The sequence below is a fragment of the Pempheris klunzingeri genome, chromosome 4, assembly GCF_042242105.1.
Source record: "Pempheris klunzingeri isolate RE-2024b chromosome 4, fPemKlu1.hap1, whole genome shotgun sequence".
Taxonomy (NCBI): Eukaryota; Metazoa; Chordata; class Actinopteri; order Acropomatiformes; family Pempheridae; genus Pempheris; species Pempheris klunzingeri.
The window spans coordinates 4,819,579-4,847,473 of NC_092015.1; the positions used below are offsets into that span (position 1 = coordinate 4,819,579).

A 27,895-nucleotide genomic window follows, 5' to 3' on the forward strand; every position below is an offset into this window, starting at 1 on the left:
AAAACTCTGCACAACTGCAGCTCCTCGCCAACAAATCTTTCATATTCCTTTCAGATTTTAACAGATAGTCTTTTTTTTTTAGAAAACCTGTGGGTTTCAGGAAGTGGATAAGCCACAAACTGGACCAGAGTGTCAAATATGCATGTTAGACTGATGGTCTTGAAATAGGCGTAGGATCTATTAATATACACACACCAGATATGCCATGAATAAATTAAGAACTCAGAGGAGGGAGAGCGAGCGAGGCAGTGAGAGCAGGGTCCTGAACAATGTACAGCAGTGACGGCTCATTGTCTGCTGCTGCTGCTGCTGCTGCTGCTGCTAGTTAGCCAATGCCAAACGCTTAAGATTAGTACAATTGCCTTTGGATTAAGCGAGGAACAATTGATGTGTGTTTACGAGCCTCAATCAGCAGAAATGACGTCTGAGGCTCTGGCAGGTTATCAGATGGTACTGCAGGGTGCACGTAGTGTCGCAACCAGACACAATAGCACACAGCACAATGGGAGTGACCTCTATGGGAGCAACATGACCTCTCATCTGCATGGATTTAAAAGGTGCTGCAACAACTGGTTTATTAATTTTTAAGAAAATTAATTGACAGTAAATGATTTAAGCCATTTATTAAGAAAATGTGCTAAATATTGACTGCTGAAAATGTGAGGTGTAAATTAACTACTGGGTTATTGGTAATGGACAATCTGGAAAAATCACTATTCCATGACATTTCAAAGATAATAGATTCATGAATAATGAAAATAGTCTGCAGCACGACTGTACATTGGAGTGAGAGGCAGAATCAACAGCAAATACAGGGGAACAAAGTTCTGTGGAAAAAAAGGGGAAGGGGAGCAGGGGAGGTTGCACATTCATTTTCAGAAAGAAATCAATACATAATTTAGATTCAACAATTAGTGGAAGGTGTCTCTATGTCCACTGAGTGAGATCACAAGGTTAAGCCCAGATCAGACAAAACAGGTGACGTAACCACATCCCTGTCTCAGGTCTTGGAGGACAAATTGGGCTAATTTAGATTGGACTGTGGGTCAGCAGCGGAAACACTGAGCCTCAGACAAGGACACTAAATCACTCAGCTCCTATCAGGAAGAAGGCGGCTGATGAGAGGAATGACTGTGTGGGTGGGGGAATAATTAAGCAAGGTGCTTTGACAAATGTACTAAGGACGGGATGACAGCGAACACACGGCTGAGGAGTCTCTCTGAGAGGGGAGCAGGCTGCAGCCTATCTCTACCAGACATAGAAGCCACTGACTTTGCTATTCAGCATTTGGTGATAATCCTAGTGTGATGAAAAGCATAAACGCAACTGAAACCCAACCAGGGAGCCCATGTGAGTCATCAAAAGAAGTAAAAAATTAACCACCAGATGGCTTCTGATGAAACAGAAATGGTGGGAGAGAGAGAGGATCCCAAATTGAACCAAGGGAAAGAAGAGCAGTGGAACAAAATAGTAGATGTGGATGTCTTGGGAGATGAGGAGGTGGGGCAGAAAAACAAGACGCAACACAGGCACCAACCTTTCTTGAAGGCACGTGGGGAGTCTGATAGATCGCCTTGGCATTAAAAATGAGCAACAGAAAAAAAGAAGAACAGAAAGGGGGGAAGGAGAGAAGAGAGAAAACTTAGGTGAGAAGAGAAAAGGCAGGATTATCAAGCTGTGTTAATTGATTAGGAAAAAGAGTCCAGCAGGGAGGAGTCCGAAAATAAATTCGAGACATAACCAAACTCAAAAAAGGGAGCCACTTCAAAACTGGCTGGCTCTGTCTAAGCCCTCTGGGGTGTTGGCATGTATATTAAATGCTCCTTGGGGATTTACTTCTAATTTGCTATCCATCTTGCTGGAAGCGTTCCATCCATCACTTTTTTCTCTCCTTGAGGATTCAATCTTTTGTTTGGCACAAATGTGACAAAGAAGAGAACCATAAATGCTAATTTTTTTCTCTATGCTTTTGGCTCCAGCTCAGCACCAAAGCCTGAGGCTTTGTGCATTTATCTGAACTTCAGTAGTGCTGCGTTGAAAGCCAGGCCACAGGGAACTGTGCAGGCACAGATAAGTCCACACCCATGGCTCCAAAGCACATTTGCATCGGCAGTGTAAACCTATTCTCCCTTACTGAGCAACAGTTCTGGCGAGCTTCGTCACCAATGTCCTTCACAGAGACCTATGTGTACGGCCTATTGTTCTCCGCACAGCCACAGTGTTGTTCATGACGCTGCTCGTGACTGTGTCTGAGGCTGGAGCTGCTCACCCTCTGGCTCCGAACGTGACCCCAGGGATGTGACCTGGAAGGGCCGGTAGGGTTTGCCCTCGGACACGGGGACTTCCACGCTCTCCTCTGACGACACGGTGACATCTGGCTGTGATTCCGAGATAGACGACAGGAACTGGTCCATGTCAGCTTTCTGTTCCTGGAGCAGCTCGTCTGCAGAGAAGGGCATATGACAAAGCATGAGACGGCCTGGCGCACGCTAACACATCACAACCTGGCAGCAAAGTGCTAAATGAGAGTTTCGCCAATTACTGTTAACATTCTTTTTCAAACTGAGCTGCTGCTGCAAGAGACTTCTGCTCCCATTTCTGCTAACTACCAATTAGTATTTTTCTGAGAGCTATTTTTCGTGTAAATCTGCACATCTCCCAACAGGATGCTGCATGATGAAAGCTGTGACCCAGTTCTGTCATTGCACCCGCTCCACTTTAATCTGTGCTGCAGCAACATGCAATGGCTCCTTTAATGAACCAAGAGAAACAAAAGGAAATAAAAAAAAAAAGTGCCGGAAATTGCCAGCTTTAAATGTACCACTGGAGATGAATATATCCCAGATTCAGCTTCAGCTTTAGATCTAATTGTGAAAATGAGAGCTGGTGAGCAGAGACTCTTATAATAAGAGAGTAGTAGCTGTATTAAATTCTCCCCCACAATAAAAAAGACAATACACGGCTCTCCTCTCTATGCTATATTTGTGTTTCCCTTTGCGCAAAGAGAAAAGTGCTTTTTGTCAGTTTGCTCCAGATATAAGAAAATAAATTCACTGAGTACCAGAGGAATTGTGATGCATTGGCTGTATCCGTCTGGCTCATGTGCAAATTCCATCACTGTTTTCATTTCACGTCATTCTTATTACAGCATACTGTCCGTCCTCCGGCTGCCTTTTGACTGAACACGACTCACCAATTTCATCCTGAATCTCCTCGGCCACATACGGTACTTTGTAGAGCAGAGACAGACTCTGGTTCATCCTCTCCTCGATCACACGCAGGTGGGTCATCACCTGGGGGGGTTAAAACAGACAAACAGGGCGTCATGTAACCAAAATCCTGTTCTCCTTTTATGATGACAGCAAAATGAAACTTATTCATGTGTTTTATTCCCAGGAACTCAAAACAGGACAAAATGATCAAGCTGTTATATTTTCAATAAACCTATTCATGTTCTGCAATAATGGGCTTGTTGTTTAGTGTGAAAAATGCCAGTTGTGTGTTTGCAAAGCAAAGAACAACAGTGGACAACACGCTGGAATTATAATTATAACGATATAAGATAGAGAAAAGATAAAAATCCTTATATTGGAAAAGCAGGAAATTTTTTGTAAAATACTTAAAGAGATAAATCATCCATTAAAATCGTTGTGGAATAATTTTATGGCATATGACAAATCCATTAATTGAATAATCGTTTCAACACTAATCCAGTGACAAGTAATTACAGAGTGATTTGCCAACTATTAGTCTAAAATGTTGATCCTAATAGTATTTATTTAAAAGCTAACATTAATCAAGCAGAAAATACACCCTTATCCCAGAAAATCCCCCTGAAATTCTCTTGAGTTAATTGTCACCGATGAGGTTATAAGTTTCGTCACCTTATAGCATCACTGATTAGTCTTGTTTTGCTTTTTTGGAGATTCGCACAGAGAAACTATGTTCAGCGGGAAAAAGTGGTGCTGCAGTGAGATAACACACATGGGAGGATTTCAAATTCACCTTCAGAAACAGCTGTCAGCAGGTAGAGGGAGAACAAACCAAACCAGTGAAGATGAACTCAAAAAAAAAAAAAAAAAAGGAAAGATGAAGAAGCACATAGCAACACAAGATAAAGGAGCCAGAAGATGATGAGGAAGCAGATGAAGAAGGTTGTTATGTACGTGACCTTCATTGCCAAGATGCCTCGTGTGCAAAATGGAGACAACTACAAATCAGCCTTTTTTCTATTAATCAATACAACCAAGACGCAGACTTTACAATTTTATCAGATTTAACATATTACTACGTGGTACAAGTTTGAGGACCGTTCCCAGAATATATCATGTCTGAAGGGAGAGTCACACATTTAAACAGAACAGTCACAGAAATAGTAGAAATGGGCTTTCTGCTAGAGAGTGTTTTTTCCTAAGATGAACTCAGACTCGCAGCCAGCCGGCTTGCAGACTTGAAACAAGTTACAGCTTGTAATATTCATATCAGTTTAGAAGCTCTGAACTGATTTGACAGGATCTACTGCTCGTCAGCCCCAGTGATCACCACTGTGCCGCAGTTTGGATAAAGAACAAAAAAAAAAAAAAACGTCTTTTGATCGAACAGATGCAAAACTTTTAGTATTCCAGAAACTCTCCATTGTTTCTACCGGTAATATGATGTTTAAAGAGGAGAAATGCTTCCACATTTCTGCTGCCAAAGGTGTTGGCAGTATATGAAAAGCTACCAGCCACTGACAAAGCTGACCAGCTCTTGGCAGGTAACTAGTGTTTATTTCCCACTACGATGATTGACTGTTTTAATCTTCCAACACATGGCTGCAGTGCACCAGAGCCAGCAACAGATGGCAACAATGCACCTTCTCCATTAAAGGCACGCTGCAACCTCGGCGGCAACCTTCCTGTCAATGTTTGACAAACAATCCTCATTATGAAGATTACGCGTCCCAGTGTTGGGGTAGAGATTTCAGTGCACCGAGCAACCTCTACTAAGCTAGACAGGTGAGGCTTTTATATAAAAAAAAAGGAATACTCTTGATCCCAGAAAGTCACATTACACAGTTACATAAAGCACAGCGAGCATTACATTTACAAAGGGTTCTTCTGTAATGTGCTTCTGTGTCACGTGTCAAATCCGTAAACAAGGAGAGTTGCCAAAAAAGTTGCCTGAAATCTGAATATGCAGATTTGAACTTGCTGCAGGATCGGCTGAGTGGGGAAGCACACAGGAACAAGGCTTGACAAATAAACCCAACAAAAGCGAAACAATACAGATTGGCTTCCCATGACTGAGCTCAGAGGCTCACCGCCTCCCAGATATCACGATTCATCTAAATAGGAACCCTCCGGTCCTTTCCCCCCTCCTCACTAGCTTGTTTCATCTGCTTGTTATCTGTAACGGTGGAGAATAACTATAAATGGTGTCGAAGGGCAGTGACACACACAGGCGAGTACATCTAACAGAGGAGCTTCTAGCCAAATCCCCGAGCAGCCGCTCAGAGTCCAGCATTACACAAGACCTGTGCAATGTTAATCTTCGGCTGAGGCTTAAGTGAATGAAAAGCCCTCCCTCCCTCCGTCAAACAAGCCTACTCACTCCTCCTGGGCTTCAACTCAGAGAAACACACACTCTTTCTACCTCCTACACACTTAGAAACAGGGCAGAGAGGAGCAGGCTGAGACATCATTATCACTCCCCTGTCTGAGCAGGAATAGTGTGAGATCTTGGAGTGGCTCTGCATGAGGTTTCAGATTTACTGACACAGCCTCTAATACAGCATGTCTTCAACATCGAGACCAGCTCAGGGAGGATGCAAAACCAAGTATTGGCAGGCAGCAGTTAATTAAACTGAACGATACAAACCTAAATGACTACACAGCTGATAATCAGTCATTATATAAATCTCAGGTAATTAATTCTAACAAAAATGTGAAACATTTACTGGTTTTTAGATGCTGCTCTTCTCTGTTTTATATTGATACGAGCAGGATAAAGACATATCCTCCGACCTTGGGCCTTGATGGGCTTTTTTCAGTCAAATCAGGTGATCATCAGTCATGATCATCAGGGGAGAAAGACCCACCTGTGACTTCATCTGCGCAGCCTTCTCGGGATCCACGGCCAGGACGTGCTGATAGTGGCGGATGGTGTGCTGACGGTCCTTGTTTTCGGCACGGACGTACCTTCTCAGGGCTTGCAGGATGCGGTGGGGCTGAGGGGGTCACGGAGCGGGAAGAAGAGGGGTGGTTAGACGTGTCGGGCAATAAAAGAGCCATTTCTGTGTAAAACTGATATTAGATGGATCAGTATGATGCATTAATCCTGCTTTGTGTAGGTGATAAGTGGCATGACAGCAGCCTGTCCCTGAAGTGGTATCAGTCAAATTAGTTTGAAAGTGATGTTTATTGTTCGCAAATGTTTTCATCTAAAAGATTCAGATTTCATCAGATTCAGGTTTCGTGGCTTTAGATAAGAATCCTCAAAATGATGAAACAATACGACCGAACCCACTAAGCAGTGAGCCTCTCATTAGACATGAGCACACTTTGTGCAACTAAAATGAAAAATAACACCTCAAACTGTTCTCTTTCTCCCACCTTCATGTATCTGAGCAGAATGATGACAAGAACATGGTTGTCAAATGTTAGAGGCAAAAAAATCCATTGCATATGACATGACATAAAATCTTCTGCAGCACCTACTGAAATAGCATCACACCATAGATGATGCAATTAACAATTTTGGAAGTGTAACTGAAACAGGATGAGAAATAACTGCTCTTAAATCAATATAATTTTGAAACGAGTACAAACAGAAATATTTATTTCTGTCCTTATTAGGTAACAAGCCTAACACTGGTAGACGGAGAGTCGACCAGCACCTTGCAACAGAGAGCCAAAGTGTGCGCTGGCAAAAGGATCAAAAGCCTATTAGATAAGAGGAATTAAAAAAAAAAAAAACACGACACTGGGATTATAGCTGTAGGTTCAAATGTGATTGACTTTGTGCTCATGGAGGATTTTGGGATGTGTGTTGTTCTGGCTGCAATAATCCATTCTCCTCATGATGAATTGCAAGTTGGCAGAGGGTCTTTTGACCGGATATGAGATTAGCCACAGGCCATAAGTAGAGCAAGGCCAAGTGTGGTCTCACTGACGCGTGTGTGTGTGTGTGTGTGAATGTGCTTCGACCGAGAGGAGGAAAAAGCAATAGACAGATGGAGAGAGGTAAAGCAAGGATAAAATATGCCCCCAGGGGCTGATGTGTGGTGTTTACCCTGGGGGGGTCGGCTTGCAGGGCAGCCAGGTAGTTCTCCAGGGCCAGACGGCGCCGGTCATTCAGCATGGCCTCCACCCGGGCGAGGTGAGTCTCAACCAGCTGCTGCTTCTCGCTGGCTGCCTCCTCCTCCAGGGACTCCACCATGGCTTGGAAATGCTAGAAACAAAATCACAGACACATATAAATGTGTATACACACCTGAAACAGCGTGGCACAACAGAGCTCTTTCAACTTCTACTTTAAAAAAAAACAGCTCTCGGTTTCACTCATGCGCCTCTCAGGCTTGTCAAGGGAGTTAGGGACTCATTTAGAAGTCTCCCCATTCAGACAGTGCCCTAATTTAGCCTTAGAGTGATAAAGATAGAGCAGCCAGGGAAAAGGGATCGTTAATGGCACAGGGAGAGAGGGACCCGGGGCCTGTAAGCAGTCATATCTCACCCAAACAAAGGGACAAAGGGGGGGACTCCCAGGGGTAAGGATCAGTGTCTTACCTGGATCAATGTCTGCCTCTCAGCCTTGGGCAGGTTCTTAGCCTGGCGATCAGCCTCTTCCCACTCTTTTCTTACCTGGAGTGATAGAGAGATGGAAATGAAGTGAGATGCAAGGTTCTTAAAAAGACTCTTAACCTCAACACTCAAATTTCATTGTTAAATGGGTAAAAAGCTGCGTCACAGTTACTGAGAAGGACTGATGCAAATACTTCCCTGCCTATATATCTATTGGGTCTATGAACTCATCTGCCCGGTTTTATCTATGATCCCGTCTTAATGAGAAAAGTCAATGAAGGTCATCTCACAAGTGCCCTCTGTGAAAACAGTAAATGCCCTTTTCATTTTGTAAGAGTAATGTTTATCACCATGTATAATTCTGTGAGACTTATTTGTTCCAAAACTGACTCTATTTCAAAAGTACTGTAGAGATCAATACCACATATAATGTGTGTCATGATCATATTGTGCAATTGAGGGAGGCGGTGTCCTGTCTCGACCCGTGAACTCACCCTCTCCATTCGGTTGCGGTGCCTGATCTCCAGCTGCTCCTTGGCCCTCTGGAAGCGGCTGTGCTCCTTGTCGTCGGCCGGGGTCTCGAAGTAGATGTCCACGTCATCGGTGGGCTGAGGAGTCGGCGGCATGGCTGCAAATTCAGAACCAGATGAGTGAGTGGACAGGGCTGCAAACGGACGACCAGGCGGACAGACAGACAGAGAAGCAGACAGACAGACAGGCAGAGAAGATCCGAGAAGGAACGTGTGGGCAGAAAGACAATGACAGACACACAACTGAGCACAAAGAACGAAAGAGAGAGTTAAAAGTGGAATACAGATTGAAGTTGGATAAAAATCCTCACAGAGGCTCTCCTCTCGTTGGCGTTCCTCCACCCTCAGTAACTCTGATAAATCTAAAAGAATCTGACAGTCTTTCCTTTTGAATTCCTTTCATCTTCCCGTCGGCTTTCTGCTGACAGGTCGCATCTCCAGCACTAATGGAAATATCTCTGTGTTTGACGGCTGGGTCATGTGGGGCGAGGCCAGAGGGCTCCGTTCTGGGTTCCTCGCTATACAGTCACGCAGGACTCACTCCCCGCACCGCTGTAAGTCACAAAAACAATAACGCTCCGGGCTCGCAAACAGGAAGAGACCTCATCGTTTCACCTCACCGTCAAAAACAGGAGGCACCGGTTAACGGACAAACGCACAGTTCCTCCGTTGAACTTTACTGCTTCAGCTGCTAAAATCACTTCATCTCTCAAATGCAAAAGAAAAATCCAATTTGTAGTGGCTGTGAATCGTGTTTTTGGACTGATGCATAGTGAGTCATTGTAAGATGGCAAAAAAAAAAAAGGTGCCTGCTGACGTGCTGATGGGGTTCTAGCAAAGACAGTGGCGGTGCTCTGTGAGCAGACAGACAGGTCGTTCACAGGCAGACAGACAGACAGAAACATTAACAAATGACAGGAGTGAACAAACAATGAAGAAACAAAACTCTAGACATTGTGTGTGTAGTTAGGAATGAGCGCTTGGTTAAGAAGAGAGAAGAATGTCGTCTTGTGTGATTGTTTTTATGTGGAATTTTGATTAGATTGTATTTTTACACTACAATCGATTGTAATCAATTAATAAATAACTTTCGTATCCCAATTAAAAATGTACTTGGACCTAGAAGTGACAGTTGAGCTGGATATTATTTGAAATTCTTCCATTATAATGAAACATTATTTTGATTGATTACTTTTCCAACATTGTTTCATAAAACAGGCGGCTGTGAAAAAACTTGGATTAAAGAAAATAGTGTTGAAATTTGGCAAAATTAGGATTAAATCAGAAACTGTGATCAAATAAAAGAAGCATATGAATATGAGCGAGCCTTCAATGTCAGCGTTCTGTACTTGAAGGACTTCAAATATTTATCAGTGTTTGAACACAGATATCTGAGGAATGAACAAATGTTCTCTCACATACATCTTGGTAGTTTCAGATAGCGTCCAATATTATCATTATCATTATTATTTAAGCAATTCTTTTATTCAAATAAAAGCTAATATAAGCTCCACTTCTTTCTTTCTCTGCTGAATATTTCAAGAGTTTTAATTTAGTAGAGCAACGACTCAGTGCGTGCCATGAATGAAAACATTAAGATCTATGATGTATTATGTCATTTCAAATAGCCTGTTAATTAGTAAAGAACTTGAAGCTGAGGTGACACAGTGCTGAAACTCACTGGTTTAATTATTGACAGAAAACTAATCATTCATCAAGTGAAAATACCAAATAAACGAAGATTTGATCTTTGATTTTAAGTGTATTTTAAATATCTGTTGTCCTGACAACAACTGTTCGAGCCTAACCAATTACTTTAAATAAAAAGTGACAAATTATAGACATGAAAATGATCGTCAGTTGCAGCACTTGGTAGATCAGGGGGATAATGAAACAATAAAGAATGATGCTGAGTGAATTCAGTTGGTGTTATTGTGGTGGAGGTGAAAAGCTAACGACAGCTGTAGTGATGTGATGGGTGACAGCTAAAGACTGCAGAGGAGGTGTTGTGCTTAGCGACACACTATATCATCCTACGGTGTTTTCAGCAGAGAGTCTGCAGCACAGACACAAACAGAGAGAGAGATAGGGGGTGTTTTCAGACCGGCCTCTGTCAGGTGAGACTTACTCAGGCGCTTGCACACGGCCATGCAGTACTCCTCAGAGTCGAAATTGTTGCGGTTGCCGGCACAGCCCCCGTATATGAAGCGCACGCACTTCCTCTGGCTCATGTCGAAGTGCCAGCGGGGCATGGAGGCACGGCAGGGGCCGGTCTCAGCCTCCAGGGCGCACACCGCTGCCGGGGGACAGCTTGTTAGATCGGCCGGCCACCAGGGGCAGCACTTATTTCCACTCTATCACCAAACGCTACATACCACTGCTACATCTACAACTACGACCACACAACACAACAAAAATACTGGAGGAACAAGGTGAGCAGGAATAAGCAGCATTTGGCTACAAATAAGGTAGTTTGATTTGTCCTTGTATATAATGAGAAGCAGAACAGTACATCACAGTGGTTGCTGTGAGCTGATGACGGGTATTTGCTGATGCAAACACTTATCTTATTACAGTCTGGCTGAGATTTAAGCTAAACTGCCAATAGTTAAAAAGTTAAAAAGGTTTGATTATACTTTAGTGGCAGGCAAGGAGCCAATAAGGGGGAGAGAGAGAGAGAGAGAGAGAGAGAGAGAGAGAGAGAGAGAAGGGAGGATGGCACATTATAATTTACCTTTCACTTCCTGCAGAGTCTTGTCTTCATCTTGGCTGTCTGACATTTTGCTGCTCTCTTTCTTCTCATCCTCATCCTCCTTATCCGCCTCCTCATCCTCATACACGTAGTGGTACTCCTCCTCGTCTTCCTCCTCCTCCTCCTCCTCGTCCTCGTCCTCGTCCACCGGCACCTCCTTCTGTGTGGGCTGCTCATCAGCTGGTGTCTCACTGAGGAGGGGAGGAGGCGGGGGAGATTGAGTGAAGGGGTGGAGGCCAGGAAGGGGAGTGATTTATCAAACGAGGCAGAGCAGCTGCCATAGGTCAATGTCAAGACGTTTTAATTCATCCAGATGCCCGGTAATACCTGCCCTTAGCAAGACAGCGCATATTACACTGGCAGTACCTCGAAGGCGCGCCGTGGTCATGAACACAGCCACACGCTGCCCCAGACCACTTCACAACTGCTCACCTGTCCTCCTCCTCAACCAGGTCAGCCTCGTCAATCTCCTCATCCTCTATCTCCTCCTCTTCGTCGTCCTCCTGGGAGGGAAGGGAAGGTGGGGCGGACTCCCCGCTGCGAGAGGCGGGGCAGCACACGTACTCGGTGCCGTGGAACTTGTCGATGCCGCAGGGAAGCAGCATGCCGTAGCTGTGCAGCACCATGGAGCTCTTGGCACAGGCCTGACAGGGTAGAAGAAGAGAGCTGGTAATGATCTGACTGGCACGCAGCTCCAGATTGATGAAGCTGCTGTGCTTTCTAGGCCTCACACTACTTCAATGTATCAACTTTAGCTTTGACAAGGTGACATTTGTTTAACCTTTATTCATCAAGGGAAAGTTAGAAGACTACGTCTACAATGACGCCAGATGGAGGAGCGTGTCAGTCATGGTGTAGGGAAACTGTGAAAGTTAAATTGAGACTCATGATATTGCGAACACGCTGCAGTGAGGCTCATTTTTAAAAATAAATCTGTTTACTGCTTCAATAATATTTCACAAAGCCAAACTTTGTTGTATTTTCTGCTGCAAGTATTATTGACCACAGTTTAGAGGAAATGTCAGTCTAAGCAATTACAACACAAAACATCATTTATTTTATTTGTTGTTTTTTATGGCTGTCTGACCAGCCTGGGCACATTCCTGCGATTGAAATTAAATGTGGACCTTAGTTTTAGGAGAATCTTGACGTTTTACTCATAAACTTACAAAAACCAGTGAAGTCTACAGCCAGCTTTAGGTTTATTCTGTCTGTAAATGGTAAATGGACTGTACTTATACGCCTTCCTAGTCTTTTTTCACCACTCAAAGCGCTTTAACACCACATTCACATTCACCCATTCACACACCACTCATACACTGATGGCTGGTTGCCATCTGCCATCAGGAGGAAAGTAATATTTCACAAGTGAAATTTGGCTCAGTGTCTTGCCCAAGGACACCTTGACGGCGAGCTGGCGATCAAACGAGTGATCTTCTGATTGGTGGATAACCCAATTAACCTTTCAAAAGCATTTTTGTAATATTTAAACTTGGCTCATATATCATGCTAACTGCAGAGATCTTTAAGATGGCAATCTTTATTCTTTATTTTACCGATCTTGGCGCGTATATACTAGCCATCTAGCCTCAGAGGTGCTACCGATTTTTATTTTAAGACTTCAAGTATTGTGCTAGTCCCTTGCCGTTACCTGACAGAGTAACAGATCTGTGCACCTACAGAATATAGACATACTGATTTTGGAGTTAGTTCTCTTGTCACATACTGAAGAAAATGATTAATGGGCCACACTTCCAAAAAGTCAGGTAGTCCTTTAATGGATGTGATATTTTTCAACATTGCTGTGCTTCCCGTAGCAGCGAGGAGGTAGCGAGTACAACTTCAGTCTAACTAATGGCTGCTGAGAAACTCCACTGGAGCAGCTGAAGATTAGCTGCCCTGCTTAAGAACATCTCGGTGCCAGTTGGTGAGGGAGCTGGGGTTGTTCTTAAATCACTTTTCTTACCCAGATTTTCCCACTGGTAAGATTTATTACTGCTTGGTGGTAACAAAGTTGTTATCGAGTGTAGGTTGTTTTTGCCTCCGGATGTCACACTATCTGCAGGCTGCAGATGATAGTCGGGTTCAGGCAATCATAATACGTGTAGGGGGAAAAGAGAGTACGCGTCAGGAAGCAGCTCGGTGAGCTACTGTTCGCGCTGTCGTGGTCGGAGTGGCCCCCAAAGGCCGGCTCTGGAGCTGCCCAGGGGGGATTAGCAGCATTACAGTCACAACACTAATCTGATTAGGAGCTGAAATGTGAGGGATCCCAGTCAGCCTGTGATCAGAGAGCCTCCGAGACCCACAGAGACATGTGGAAAGTAAGAAAAGTGTGACCAGTATGACAGAGAGAAAATTAGTTTAGTTAAATCTCTAAAAGTTTAGTTCCTACAAGACTCGTCTTTTCCGCTGCTCGGCTTTCTGGGAGATACAGATACAGCCTCCCACTGTTTCCTGTGAGGTAATTCCTCCCTTACCTCTTTGGCCACGCCGTGCCACTGCTGATGGCTGACGCACATGTCCATACGCTCCTTGTGGAAGAACTTGCACTTCTCCGGAACCAGAAGCACGTCACTCACAAACTCGCCCACTGTAACAACAAATCACACACACCAATATGCCTGTTAGTCACGCCACCAATCTGTCCCAAACAAAAAAAATAAAACACTCACCTGCCAGTTCACTGCAAGGGTTAGAAACAATAAATCACCTGGTGGGACTAAAAAGGGAATAGAAGATGAGATGAATGAAAAAAGGGACATGATTCAATAATTCATAGCTGCCTGGTGCTTTACATTTTATTGCAGTGGTTTAACAGGAAGGGCATTTGACACTTGAACATCTGCCCGTGCTGTGAAGCCAAGAGAGGTTCACCCCTCCTCTATAGCTGCATCTGTAACTCTGCGATCAAAATGGCAGTGGAGAAAATCAGGTTTCACATTGCGACTCTTTTAGCGTAGTCCAGACTCTTCCTGCGACTCAATGATATAATTTGCCTGATGAACTCAATACGGACATGTTTTATTCATAGAACGGGCTGACAGGAAGCAGATCTAGTGGAAATAAAAGACACGAAAGGCATCTTGTGAATTCCTATGAATAGTTTCTGGTTGAAAACCATGTGCGTGTGAGCATATGGTGCAGAGGTCATAAGAAAGATTAAAAAGGACAGCGACTGCTGATAGGCTGGCAGAGTGGCGAGGCACTCAGGTAGAAACACTGCCATCAGAAACAGATGGAAAGCCAGGCGGATAGAGAGAAAGGAAAAGAGGGACGGACGAATAGAGGGTTCGGGGCAAAGTCCAGATCAGAGGAGCTGAGGAATGGGCGGACTGAAAACACGCAAATGAGGGTCTAGAGGTTTCACCACGAGGGCTGGGAGCTGTCCTGTAACTGCTCATTTAGTGGTTCGCCACGGCCTCGGCCTGGAGCAGAGCTGCCGGAGCTCTCCGTGTGAGCCAGGCGAGGCAGGCAGAGGGTGAAAAAGCAGTGTTTTGGAAAATGAGAGGTTAGGAAGAGGAGAGAGCTGGAAATAGCAGAGGACTCGGCAGCTGCTTTTCGTCTCCGCCCAGGAGGTACAGTAACACCCCCCACACAATCCCCCTTCGACCCTCGCTCTCCTGCTACTCTGTTTTGTGCCTGGTGGAGAGTAACCAAACACACTCACAAAATCATTCAACAATTTTGATCATTTATATTTATATATAATTATAGTGACAAAGACAGAGACTTGTTTTAGTCCCTGCTTCTAAAATGAGAAACCTCATTGCTTTTTTTTGCTTCTGCTGCTTTATATTGTTTTAAATATAATAAATTTGGATTTTGGACTAAAACAAGAAATTTTAAAATATGACCTTGGGTTCTAGGACACACCCAATACATTAATTATGCTATTTCTAATTCACCACATTTTATTTTTTATTCCATTCATTCGATGGTTACAGCTGCTTTGCAGATTAAGTTTCTGAGATATATTCAAGCTTGTAAAATATGATGCATTGCTATTGCCAACCTTAACTATCCAACAGTAAATTATGCACTTAAAATGAGCTACATCTTGACTAGCTGTAGCATTTAAATAGAGTAATAGAAAAAGGTCCAATCCAATAGAATAACATAAAATGACACTCTGAAAGTGGCCATTATGCAAGAGTGCTCTTCATTTTGATATTTTTGTGGAATTTGCTGATAATAATTCTTTAGCATATGCAAATAATGGGAGTCCTTATATTGTGTCAGTGCTACTTTTGCTTAAGTAAAAAGATGTGAAGTTGTCTTCAATCCCTGGTGCCTTTCTCTTTGTCTCTCTTTCTAACTTTTACCTCTCTTCACATCCAGAGAAGCGAGACAGAGACAAAGCGACTGAGCGAGTTGAGAGAAAAGCATCATGACTCCCCGTAACCCTCGGCTCCATATCCTGCACACCGGATGCTAACTGATTCATTCACTCACACGCTCTCTTTTTATTTCATCTCTGTCTCGTTCTCTCACACTCAGAGGCTGCTTTGGTTGTGAGCTGGAGTGGGTTTCAAGCAGACGCCATATGCAGTCACACTGCAGTGGGTGATGGATGGTGGTGTTTGGAGAGCAGCTGTGCCTCGCCAGCACTCCTGCTCTGTGGGTTTCTGTGTTTCTATGTGTGTGTGTGTGTGTGTGTGTGTGTGTGTGTGTGTGTGTAGCAAGTGTGTGTACGAGAGGACACTCTCGTTTCTCTGTGACCTCCTCTCCATCCACTCTTTTCATCTGCCTTTCCTTTAACCTTCCGTCTATCAGACACCCTCGCTAATACTCTCCAGTCCTCAGACTGGCTGCACTGCAGGCATCCAGGGAGTGTGAAGGTAAGAAAACACCCAATGTACCAATGATACCTTCAGCACTGAGAGGTGGTGAATTCAATTAAGGACCAACCAAGATCTGCTTGTTGACAGCACGGCTATTGTGTTTCAAGGACTTTCCAAAGAGAGCCAGCTGTGATGGAATTTAGTGTAATGAAATCAGAAAATGCACGTTCAGTGTGCTTGATGATTCATTTTGTATTATAACTCATTTTGTAATATACTAATATACTTCACCACCTAACAACATAAGTGGTATATTAACATAGTTTTTTTTAGTTATATATATGGACAGTCAGCATTATGTGCTGCTCAGCATATCGTCATTCAAAACACTGAGGTTTTCTACCACTGGCACGAAAACAATCTTAAAGAACACTAGCAAAATATTAAAAACTTAGATGTAGTTGTTGTCTGGTGTTAGTTCTTGCCCTACAGCCTGAGACTGATATCAGTCTTGTGCTTTGATTTTTTGGCAGTGTGACTTCCTTTTTGTTTACAGATGCATCACAGATTGTGAAGCGGAAGAAATCCGTTATGCCACCATGAAGGATTTACGAGCAAGGGAGACATGACTACGACTAAAAGCTGGAGGTTGACGTTACATAATGGACAGAACATTTACATCTAATTTTTCACGTTTGTAATCTTTTAACCTTTAACCACAGGCAACACGTAAGCTTTGGCTAACGTTTCAGCTGTGCTAAATTTGGTCTGTCACATAATCATATAATTGTGAGGGCATGTGCAAAAACATTTTTTGTCCACAAAGTTTCTGGAGTGATTGGAGAAGGAAGTTTTTATCAACTTATTCACAATCACAAGACTCAGCCCAGTTGATGATATCAGGAGTTGTCACCGGGTGCCCTGCCCTTTGTTAAATCAACAGGCTTAGTCAACAGGAAAGGAGAAGCATGTGTCACGTCTGTTACAGTTACTAATTAAATTCCACTTCTCACCAAAACAAGGCCTTAAATTACTTGGACAGAAGCTAAAAGGTCAATAGCAGAGCTAAGAATAAGCCTCAATGTGCCTAAAAATAAATGTGCGCTCCCCAAAGTGATAGAAGCTCTCTATATATATATAAAGCAACAGAAATTCAATATTTGACTTTTTTGAAAGATCATCACAAAGTCTGTGCTCACCAGAAATTATTTCTGTGCGGTCTGAGTTTTCCAAGTTTTTCCCCAAAAATGTAGTTCTTGAACAAGAGACGGTCTACCAACACCAGAGTTACACATCTGCCACTGGCTGTTCAAGACATAATAGTAATAAAAAAAAAAAAAAAAAGTGTGAAATAATCCTCTGCTGTTTGACAAAGACATCATGCTGCAGGGATTAGAGCGGCATGGGACAAAAATCACATTCATTTGCAGAGCCATTGTTTGGGGACAGGAAACACGGAGGGATTGTGGCTCAGTGACTGAGCCTTTTGCAGGGATACAGCATAACCCATCACTCTCTTTGACACTACGCTCCTTCCGTAGCGCTTGTATTATTCATATAAACCTATTAACTTGACATGGGTGCTGGTCTGGTCTTTTAATCACATCCTTCAAGCTATAGCCCACCTCCCTTTGGTCTATTTCATTTCTTTTTGACTCTACTATAATTAATGTACACTGATGAGTATTAGGCAGAACCTCTGATGTCCATTTCACTGGAACACTATGTGAACATCACAAATAATGAATAATTCAAAAGCACTCTTCATTGCACTTTGATATGATGAGAGAGGCTTGACGAATAATGGACTGCAGAGGTGAGGCGCGGTGAGGTGGCGGAGGCATGCCATGGCTCGCAGCATATGATCAGAGCCCTCCAATTAAGCCCTTAACATGCTCCATTACATAATTAAGCAGAAACCCTCTCAATAGCCTCCTTCGTGCCAACACCTTATGTTTATCTCTCCGTCTCCATCTGTCTCATCGGTTCCCTCAGTTCAGACTCCTCATTTGCAGCCCAGCAGAGCAGCAGCAGAGAAAGCCCTCGTAATTTGATGGGGCATGTGTGTGCAGACCTTTCACAGCGACGACAAGAAATGTGCAGGAACAAGCAATGAAGGTATTTAATTATTCCAGAGGAGGTGCTAGGATTGCTTTAATGAAATGGCGGTCGTGGCGTTGCTGAATGATAATGAGAGAATCTTGGGTTGATGGATGCAACAGGCCACGGTGAAGACAAGAGGACAGAGGCCATCAGGTGTGGCTGAAACAGCCTCAGAGTGTGAGATGAGAGCAAACTGGGGGAATTAAGGTAAACCGACTCTGCACATGGACCCCTCTCATCTGTATTCCTGCCTCAACCACCGAGTGGCCACTCCAGTTGTGGTGTTTGCTGTCCCATGAATTTCCCAAAAGCCTTCTCTCTGCGTCTGCCAAAAATGCTCTTGAATGGTGGCCCATTTCACAGTCCAATGCAACTGCTAATAGCTTTTTCATCCCGGAAAGCGGCACAACTCAATCAGCAAGAGGCTTTCGGACAGAGGAAGGGTGCCGGGAAGCATTTGCAGCATTTGAGGAAGATGTTCTTTCCTTCTTGACATATGTGCAAGAACAGAAAGCAGGACTGTTTCAGAACCGTGTTTCTCTGTTATTGCAGTCCACAGAGGCAGCAGGAGCGTGCCGTGTTTTTGTAAGTTGGGGAGCACAGAGACGTGTGGCCTGCAAAGTCTGAGGCTCTATCTGACATTTAATAAACCACAATATAGCCATGTTGCCACTGCTGATTACAGTGACGCTGCAGGAGACAGAGGAGGGAGAGAGGTGTGTATGAAGGTACAGACGAATGGAGAAATGGGGAGTAATAAAGCAGGCCTCCCTCCCTCTTGCTGACCCTGTGTGCCTGTGTGAGTTTATGGCCACTGTCTGTAGGGGGAAATAAGATTGTGCTTTATTGCTCAACAAGCCTCCCCAGCAATAATAGCTTTCTCCCCATAGCCATCCGTTCTGAGAGACATTAGCTCCCATCCAGCCTGGATCTGCTCAATCTGCAGCTCAAGGCCAGGATTAGTCAACTGAATCAGACTTCAATATTGCTGCATGTCACCTCTGCCTATGGCTGAGATGCATCATAATCTCTTCTTTCTATATGTTGAGGGGGGGACAGTGGAGCACATTTGATATGAAGGGCCATTCACAGCCCTGTAAGTGGTTTCCCACAGCTCTTGAGCTACTTGTTAGTGTACAAGCTTACCTAAGCATTTGTAAGGCACCACAATATGGGCATGCCCTTTGCACACCTTCTTCTCCTTTTTGCACCAGTTTTCAATACGAATCGGCTGGTTGGCCTCCACCACGTTTGTGATTTGTAGCTCGGGATACATCTGTTGGAAGAAGAAGCAGATAGTGTATATTAAGTAATGACGGAGGTATTTAGCGTGTGTGTGCGTGCGAGAGAGAGAAGGTGCGATAACTAGAGCGTCAATGTTATCCTTTAATCCATGCTTTATACTCTCTAGATGCCATCTGCCCAGCCATGAAAGAGCACGCAATTTTCATCCAAATGCCATCAAAATGTCATCAATAAATGCAACTGAGGCTTGTGGGGAAAGACTGCTTGAAAATGTACAGCTGTATAATAAACCATGACAATAATACCAGCAGCCTCTTGGGTTAGGAGATACAGTAGCAGGAACATGTAATATAGCGAGGATACACCCAGGACATGGAAAAACAAGGCACAGACACAGAAAATGACAGTCACATGGTCTGCTAATGTGTCTTTCAGGAACAGCTTTTATAATGCTAGGTGAAAAGGCACTTCCCACCTCCCCTCAATATAACCCAGAGTCAGTAATGCATTTCCACATATTTATTTTCTTGTCTTCAGTTATTATCTGACTCCATTTACTCGTATATCCTAGAAAAGGAGCAGCAATTAAAATGTTCAACATATGTGCACTGTAAAGCTAATTAGCTTCACTAAAATGTCCTCCAGAAAGTAATGAAATTAACGCAGTGAAGCAGCAGAGGGTGATGCAGCGTTTGAGCTGTAATTCTGCAGTATTTATTCTACTTGTGTTTAAAGGAATACTCAATCCATAATACCAGTCAGCTTCATTTAGCACAAAAACTGAAAACAGGGGAGACCAGCCAGCCTGGCGACATCTAAATATGACAAAATCTGCCAACGGTCACTTCTCAAGCTCACCAGTTAACATGTTAAATACAGTGATGCAGTGGAGGACACGGATGACCGGGGGGTGGGAGTGTTGCATGCAGGCTGCACAATATTTACCATACAAACATCAAAGTGGTTTTGATCTTCTCATATAACTCTAAGCAAATAAATGAATAATAGGCCTATTTCCCCAAACTATTCTTTTAAGTAAATTCCTCAGTAAATCACATTTACAGCACTGCCTGTGTGACGGCTGTGGTTTGAACAGACTTTATGTTTAACTAGAAGAGAAGGAAGCTGCAAACTGGAGCGATGACACTGATTAAAATTATATTTGGATAAAAAATATGACATATCGAAGTCTACATCTGAAGCAAAATCTCATGTTAAAATCTCTCATCACAGCTCTGTCACAGTAAGTTCATAAAGTAAAATAAAAGAAGAATAATGGCACCTCTTTGAATGGGTGAGCACCTTCACCCTCTGTTCTCCCAAAGTAATTTCACTGGTTGTACCTACGGCGATAACCCACTTTTCTAACTGACTATGATGCTTGAATTTTAACATTTCTATGAGACTGATGGGATGGAGATTAGAGATGTGTCGGTGTCACAGTGACTCACTTCCTGGCAGTACTGCAGCACGCCCTCTTTGGTTCCTACGCAGCTCTTGGTTCCAGATGGGTCGGGCTCCCAGCGGCCGGTCTGAATGTTGACATGCATGTTGAGTTTTCCGCAGAACATCGCCACCTGTGGCTCGGCCACGGCAAACCCTGTGCCTACATTGGCTGCTAGCGCCTGTAGAAAAGCAGACAGAGAGAGAAATGAGGGTTAATGCTATCAGTTATACAGCCCATGAAACCAACAAAGAGTATTGTTGCTGACAGACACCATGTGCTCACTGTGACCTTCACACAGGGACCTGTTGTCTGAGCACATAAAGCAGGTTCAGCTCATGCACTGCAATGGTTAACTGTACAGGATGTGATGGAGCAACATCAGAACTGCCTGTCAACACTTGGCCGAGACTTAACGCTGCAGTGCTGAGAGAGCAGAGGGGTTCAGACAGGAGACAAATTAAGTGCTCCTTGGGAATGTTTGACTTGGTTGATAGTTAAACGAGTAGGGGTTTGATTGGATTTGTGCACAAGGTTTTTTTGCTCTGTTGCCCCTTGAATGACTGGGAGGCTGCACACAGAGAGCAGGAGAGAAGGAAAATAAGTGTAGTCCGTCATGCCTCACAAACCAGGACATTCCTAGTTGAGGGCAGCGCTTTGCTCATCCAGGCACCCTGGGACCAAACTCCTTCCACAAAGGATGAATGTTTACTCTTCAAAGTAAACACTGACAGTTTCGGATCCACTATCAGACACATATCAACAGCTACGAACATGCTCTAATGAAAATATGTTGTATGAGACACCACAGGATTAGTTTAAAAATATTTTTGTGATTTCCTACCAGAATTTCCCATCTGTATTTACCTGCCAACCCTTTGAACTCCAAAGGAAATCTGCGATCTCTACCCCCCTGTTGTCCTTCCTGTCATCATTAACTGAACCCTGCAGTTCCTCCTTCAGCAAGCAGGAAACAGGAACACCCAGTCTGCCTGTTCTTCACTCAAAATAACACCACTCAGTGTAGAAAATGGACATCAATTGTCCAAAACCACTGTGTGATCAGCTTCCACACGATTGCCTTTCAAATGACACGGTGTAGTGTGAGCATCAGTCAACTCATCAGATCTTTATTGAGACAATAAGTCACGGCCTGCTAACGCTCGCCTGATGCTAGGGGTGTCACTGGACGGGAAACGATGTAGCTTTGCATGCCAAACTATCCCCCAAAAACACACCAGGGAGCCTCCAAACAGGAAGTGGAATGGAACTCATCCCCTCTTGATTGTCATAATGTCATCAGGCTGAGTAAACAGGCTTCGGCCCCTGAGAGCGAACACGGCAATGAAGGAGGATCGTCACACTCAAATGCCCGTTTGCTGGTTTGCTCCTCAGCCTAGACGCCGGCAGAGGTGTCCTCTGCGGCGCACGGCCAAGGAGAAAACAGCTGAAGAGCGAGACTTGAGTAACAGTGTGTTAGACAAAGCTCTCCATCTAATTCTGCGCAGGCTCCCGGGCTGATAATAGGCGCAGAACAGAGTAGAGTGAGGACAAAACAAGTGCTGTGTAATCAGCAGTTGGCTGTAGCGTGTGATGAGCCGCAGAGCCAGCCAGAGCTGAGTCTGCACGCATACACACACACACACACGTACGCACGAACTGAATACACCTCCAGCCACACACACATGCTACATCAGTGCCCACGCAAACGCACATAACACACAATGAGAAAACACACAAAAAAACATGCGTACAGGCCACACAGGCACATATTCGTCCACGTAGGCAAGCACACACTCTGGACGGTCTTGATTTGGTCCTAGAGGCACAACAGCCTCAGATTCAACCTCATTTCCCCTCCTTCCTCCATTTCCATGTCTTTGTCCTGCTCCACTCCTCCCTTTCTGCACCACCACAGGCTTGTTTGCTCTCCTCCCTCTCATTCCTTTCTGAGATTGGCTCGGGGTGTATGAGAAGCAGAGAGGTGGGGAGGAAATGAGGGACACAGAGAGGCACATTAGAGAGGAAGACAAGGCAGGCAGTGACAGCCTGATCACAACCAAAGTCTGCGGCTGTGGAAAAACAAGTGTTTGGGGGTTTCTCAACGCCCCCTTGGTTCCAAAAAAGCGATAAAGTCACAGTGTGTCTTTAATTCTTCAACAATGGCAGTGGAGGCAGAGTGGAGGTGGCTTTAACCACTGCCTTAAATCTGCAGTCACATGCTTGTTTAGTACTTTAGTGCTAGAAAAAAGCTGCTCTGAGCCAGACTTGAACAACTAGATGCAACGTGGGGGCAGCAGAGAGCACAAGCAGGGGCACACACCAAATACAGAGAGATTGAGGGGGAACAGGGGGGCACGAGATGAGATGTGTCTCGTTGTGATCACCGTCTCATCATCAATGTCACCTGAACCAGAGGGATGACTGGCCAGTCAGCTGACATCCTTAAGCACAGGCACACACCACCGTAGGAGACGATGTCATCCCTCTTCTTGAGTTCACTCAGAATTTTACTTGGTCGTGGCTCAACTGCAACTTGGACATTTATTTCAAAACCAGTCTTGCACCCTCTGCGGTGTCATCATCACAATTTTTTACATCATCCAAGACCAATTTTTTCCATCAGCCAGAGACAGACGATTAAATGGAATCAGAAGAAGAAAGATGAGAGGAAATAGAAGCTACTCTTAAGACGGAGCTGCGGATGAGTACAAATTACAGGCCACAGTTAGACCAGAGTTTTGGTCTTGTTTCCCTTTTTACTGCCATTTGATGTAACTGAACTCCTCTTTAAAGGTCACATGAGATAGCTTTGACAGTAATTTGCTTCTGCAGGTTGTCGTGTTTCCACATGAAACAGAGGTTTGGGGCAGGAGTTCATGCCAAGAGTGACTTCATTTTAAAGTTCAAAAGTCGAGAGACAAAGACTGCAGAGCCTTTGAGGATCACTTGCCCTCTAGTTTAGTTGGTTGATTTGCTTCTGGTGCAGAAAGCTGCTGATGATACTGGAGACACTTGGTGCAAACCAGCACCCACCATAAAACTGACTAATTAAGCTTTGGAGCTGTGAAGGGTTTATAAGACAGGAAGGGTTGGCTGGATTGTACAATATCTGTAATTACACTCCATTAACTGGGATCAAAAACATGAATCATCGCTGACATATGGATGCAAAAATATACAAAAACAAACATTTTGAGATTTAATCACCAGACAATGATAGTTGGAAAGGTAGACCTTTACTGTACCAGAAGATAAATGTACTTCTGACTTCTGGTCTACTTTATCTTGATCCTGAATGTGGCACCAACACACAGCTACTGGAAAAATACGCCGCCACACCTACCAAGCGTAAGTCATCGAGCATCCATCTCTCATTACTGAGTCACCGTGAGATGTTATATCATGTGTAAGTGTGAACACCTGCTGCTATGTGGAGGCTTAGTAAGTCAGAGGGAGAGACAAAGGAGGGAGAGAGGGAGTGGAAGTTAGGAAAAGGGAGAGGCAGTGAGATGAGGGGGGGGGGGAGCTGGATAAAACTGGGTAAACAGACAGCGACAGCAGGAAACGTGTGCTGATTGGCTTACGTCCCAGCTTGACATATTATTCTCAAATGAACGCAAAGTGTAATGCAATAAAGAAAGGCGTGAGGCGCCGTGAACGCAGAGACAGGCCCGCCACCACAGACGCTTGTCAAAAACTGTGTGGGCTGAGGATCATTTCGCTCGTTTTCACCCTTTTCTGCAAACACACGCGAGTCTGTCGCTGCTTTCCCAGTCTGCCTCCAGCACACAAACATGTTTTATTAGCCTGCCCTGTGTTCAGCCAAGTTTCACATAAAACAAGGGAAGACATGACAGTGCTTGTCGTGAAATAACACATGGAACATCTCGTGCACACACAAACAAACAAACTCCTTCTTCTCTGTGTAACAGATAAATCTACCTCATGAGTCTGGATCTCTAATGAGATATGCAGTTTCTAGTGGAAACCATTACGCGCAACACTTACAGCAGAGGAGTGATGTTATTTTGAGATACAGCTCTTTTACTGTTGACACCCAGTTTACATTTCACCATCAATCATTTTGTGATACATAGATACAGTATATTTAACTTGTTTGTCACTGTTGCTGTACAAACTTCACAGCCTGTCTTAAGAAAAAGTAGAAATACATACATGTGAGCGTATGGTTTCATTTTTTGCCAGGTGTTATTTATTTGCATGGTGACTGACAGCGAGCTGAGTCTGAATTAAAGTATTTGTATGAAAATGTTGAACGTGGAAGAATTAAATAACGATAAACCAGAGACGCTTTGACAAAACCAAATTAAGGCTTTACATTTTTTATGTGATTTGTTAACTTTCTAGTCTGTGGAAGCAGTTTTTTTTTTAGATGTAAAAGAGTAAAAAGGCAGAAGATAATCTCTTCTAAAAGTTCTGAAAGGGAGTAAATGAAGCTGTCAGAAGATGATTGTATGCAGATATCAGCAAGAATAATAGAAAGTACAAGTCCGACGACAACCTACAACAAAGCACAGGTACTATTCCTTAATGAGCTTCCCTCCTGGGAAAGACATGGGTCAGATATTACATGACCTACCACACAGCATCTGGGCGATATCCAAGGGAGCTAATCCAATCTGTGTGTTTGTGAGTGTATAAACGTGTGTGTGTGTGTGTGTGTGTGTGTGTGTGTGGTCTCAGGTCAACCACTCAGGGCAGTATGATCAGCAGAGTGTGAGCTCAGGACACACACTGAGAGGATAGTGGCAAAAGGGGAAAGGATTAAATGAGGGTCATAATGTTTGAGCCTTTGTGATGATCCTCCTCTACAAACACAGACACTGTAACTTCAAAACAAGAGAAATTCCTCTGTGACAGCCTAATGAACAGGTTAGCAGGTTGTGCTTGGCTGACATTTCTGATCATTTTGTGGTAAATTGCCTGTGTTGCATTCAAAAACAGCTCCCCTGTCAACTGGTCCGTAACCCTTGTAGGCCTCACTGTGCGGTGGCAACCGGTCTAATTTTGGCAGAGGTATGGTGAAGCCATCCTCGAAGTCTAGCCCTTATAAAAGCCGCTCCAGAATGAGGCACTGGTCAGGACACGTGGGTTCCCAGAATGCTTAGTGTCCATGTGACTCTGTAGAGAAATGCCAGGCATTGTTAATCCACCTAATCCTTCCCTGTGGTGACTTAATACTTAAACAAGATAGGCAGTGGTGAGAAGGCCACACACACATGTAGAGGAATACACTATGTACAACATACGGGGACATAAAATCAGTGTTATTTTGGTGTCTTATTGCTTGCAATAAAAAAAGTGGTGTTGTGTATGAGGGAGCACTGTTCATGCAATTACTGTGTTGTGTTAATATGTGGAGGGGAGCAATTACAGCATTTTATTTCTTTATTAGCATCTATTATAGCTTTTATATAACAGCTTTTAGTGTAGCATGTGCTTGTTTGTTGTGTTTGTTGCTTCTGTAACTACTAAATTTCCCCGTAGTATAGTTTCAAAAAGCACAACATATACATAAAAATAAAATTACCACAATAAGTATGAACAAATGCTTTTCCAGGTGCTAAGATTTTGTGGCTGTCTAAAGACATGAAAACACCCCCTGAACACTTCTTCGTGTTTTCAAAGGTTCAAAAATGGGGGGTGGTGAAAGGGAGACCTGAATTATTAAAGCAAATTAATATGCTAAGAGTGATTTGAGCAACTAATGAGCATTCAAGCTCTTATCATGTTTTGCTTATTAGAATAATGAGCTTACTGTAAGAAAATGTGATTAAGATGAGCTGATGGCTTTAATTTAGGTGTAAGAATCCCAATACAAAGATATACAGTGATACGACATGGAAAAGTTTGGTAATGGGAAAACATCATCAAAGCAGACTTGCAGCATAAGATGTAGTAGCTTTTATATATTTTAATTGACTGGATAAAACTAAAATTCCCACCACAAATGCACAGATGCGTCGATGCCTCACCGCTCAGTGGTGAATGGAAATAAAACACCTAATACCAATCAATACATACACATAAACACCCAGATGAGGCTGTGAGACATTGGTGTGATCTCTCCCAGGGCTGAAGCCTGTGGGAGGGCCGGGACCTGAGCCACCGACACCATCGCTTCACAAACAGCTCACCAGATAACAGATAACAGATGAGAGGGGGGAGGACATTCGGCAACAGAGGGACAGTGACATTTTCTCTACTGACCAAACACCTCCACCACCTCCCACCCCCAAAAGGGCAGACAGTTAAAGCAGAATAATAAAAAGGAAAAAAGGTGTCATGTTCTTAGACTCTGAATCAAAAGGGCAACCCCTCACTGCAATGCAAATGAGCCCCTCTGTCTGAATGAAATGCCCTTTTGTCTTCACCATTTGAAGTGTCCCAAGACTACTATGGAATTGCCCTATGAGTCACTGCTGCGAAGCCACAAACGCTCCCACACTTTCGGGAAAAGTGCAGCTCAGTCAGTGGACTCCAAAGACAGTAAACCAAAGCTGTGAAATTTACAGTTCCACATGAAATCAGTGTGGGATTCTTAGTCCTCTTTAAAGCGTCACTCACTTTCCACTTCTTCGGAAATCAGTCTCCTCTCTGAAGAGTGGGAATTTTAGGGGATTGTGCAAATACTTTTAAGGGAAAAACAAAAACTGTGTAAATAATCTAATCTACTGCCTCTACTATCTACTTTGTTCCCTTTTTCTTCCTGTTTCAGTATACGTGTGAAAACAGTTTACTACACGTGTTTAAGGAGGAGATGCTCTGCGGAGAGCCGAACATTATGTTTCTGTTCACTGGCGGTCACCTTTGCACGGCTCATTACACTCCCATCATTCATAGCCTGACAGGACCGGACATGATGGGAAAGTCTGCCGTCCCTTCTGCCCCGAACTGTGACAGGGGAAGGGAAAAACACCGTCACCACAGGCCCAGCGCCCACCCGGGAAAACAATGGCACGGCCATGACACGCCGGTACCAGCCCCGGTTCAGCCTTTGTGACTGCGACTTTGTGGAGCTGCAAAACACTGGAAATATCATTGATGCAACCATGTCCTATATTTCCTTTCATGTCTCAAGCCAAAAGAATATTCAGAAGGGAAAAAGGGCTGAATGGATATAGGTGAGTTCAAAGTTATGATGAAAGTGAGGGAGACTCAATAAATCTGTTTGACTCCTGAGACCAGTGGTCTGCTGCCTTTTCATTAACTTATTCTGAGTTTGACATTTTTTG

The 27,895-nt window shown here is 43.8% G+C and overlaps 1 protein-coding gene across 3 annotated transcripts in view; it reads right to left on the reverse strand.

Annotated features, from left to right (window-relative positions):
- Positions 1-27,895, reverse strand: part of aplp2 (amyloid beta (A4) precursor-like protein 2) — a 51,620-nt gene that overhangs the window by 5,586 nt on the left and 18,139 nt on the right. For 2 of the 3 annotated variants that reach the window (XM_070828614.1, XM_070828613.1), the window contains exons 2-13: positions 20,644-20,817; positions 19,094-19,223; positions 13,541-13,653; positions 11,496-11,707; positions 11,046-11,254; positions 10,440-10,607; positions 8,276-8,409; positions 7,767-7,841; positions 7,273-7,431; positions 6,080-6,208; positions 3,194-3,293; positions 2,270-2,443 (exon numbers count right to left, since the gene is read on the reverse strand). In XM_070828614.1, coding sequence (XP_070684715.1) covers positions 2,270-2,443; positions 3,194-3,293; positions 6,080-6,208; positions 7,273-7,431; positions 7,767-7,841; positions 8,276-8,409; positions 10,440-10,607; positions 11,046-11,254; positions 11,496-11,707; positions 13,541-13,653; positions 19,094-19,223; positions 20,644-20,817 — 1,777 coding nt within the window. The remainder of the gene's footprint in view (positions 1-2,269; positions 2,444-3,193; positions 3,294-6,079; positions 6,209-7,272; positions 7,432-7,766; positions 7,842-8,275; positions 8,410-10,439; positions 10,608-11,045; positions 11,255-11,495; positions 11,708-13,540; positions 13,654-19,093; positions 19,224-20,643; positions 20,818-27,895) is intronic. The other variant, XM_070828615.1, reaches the window with a different exon arrangement.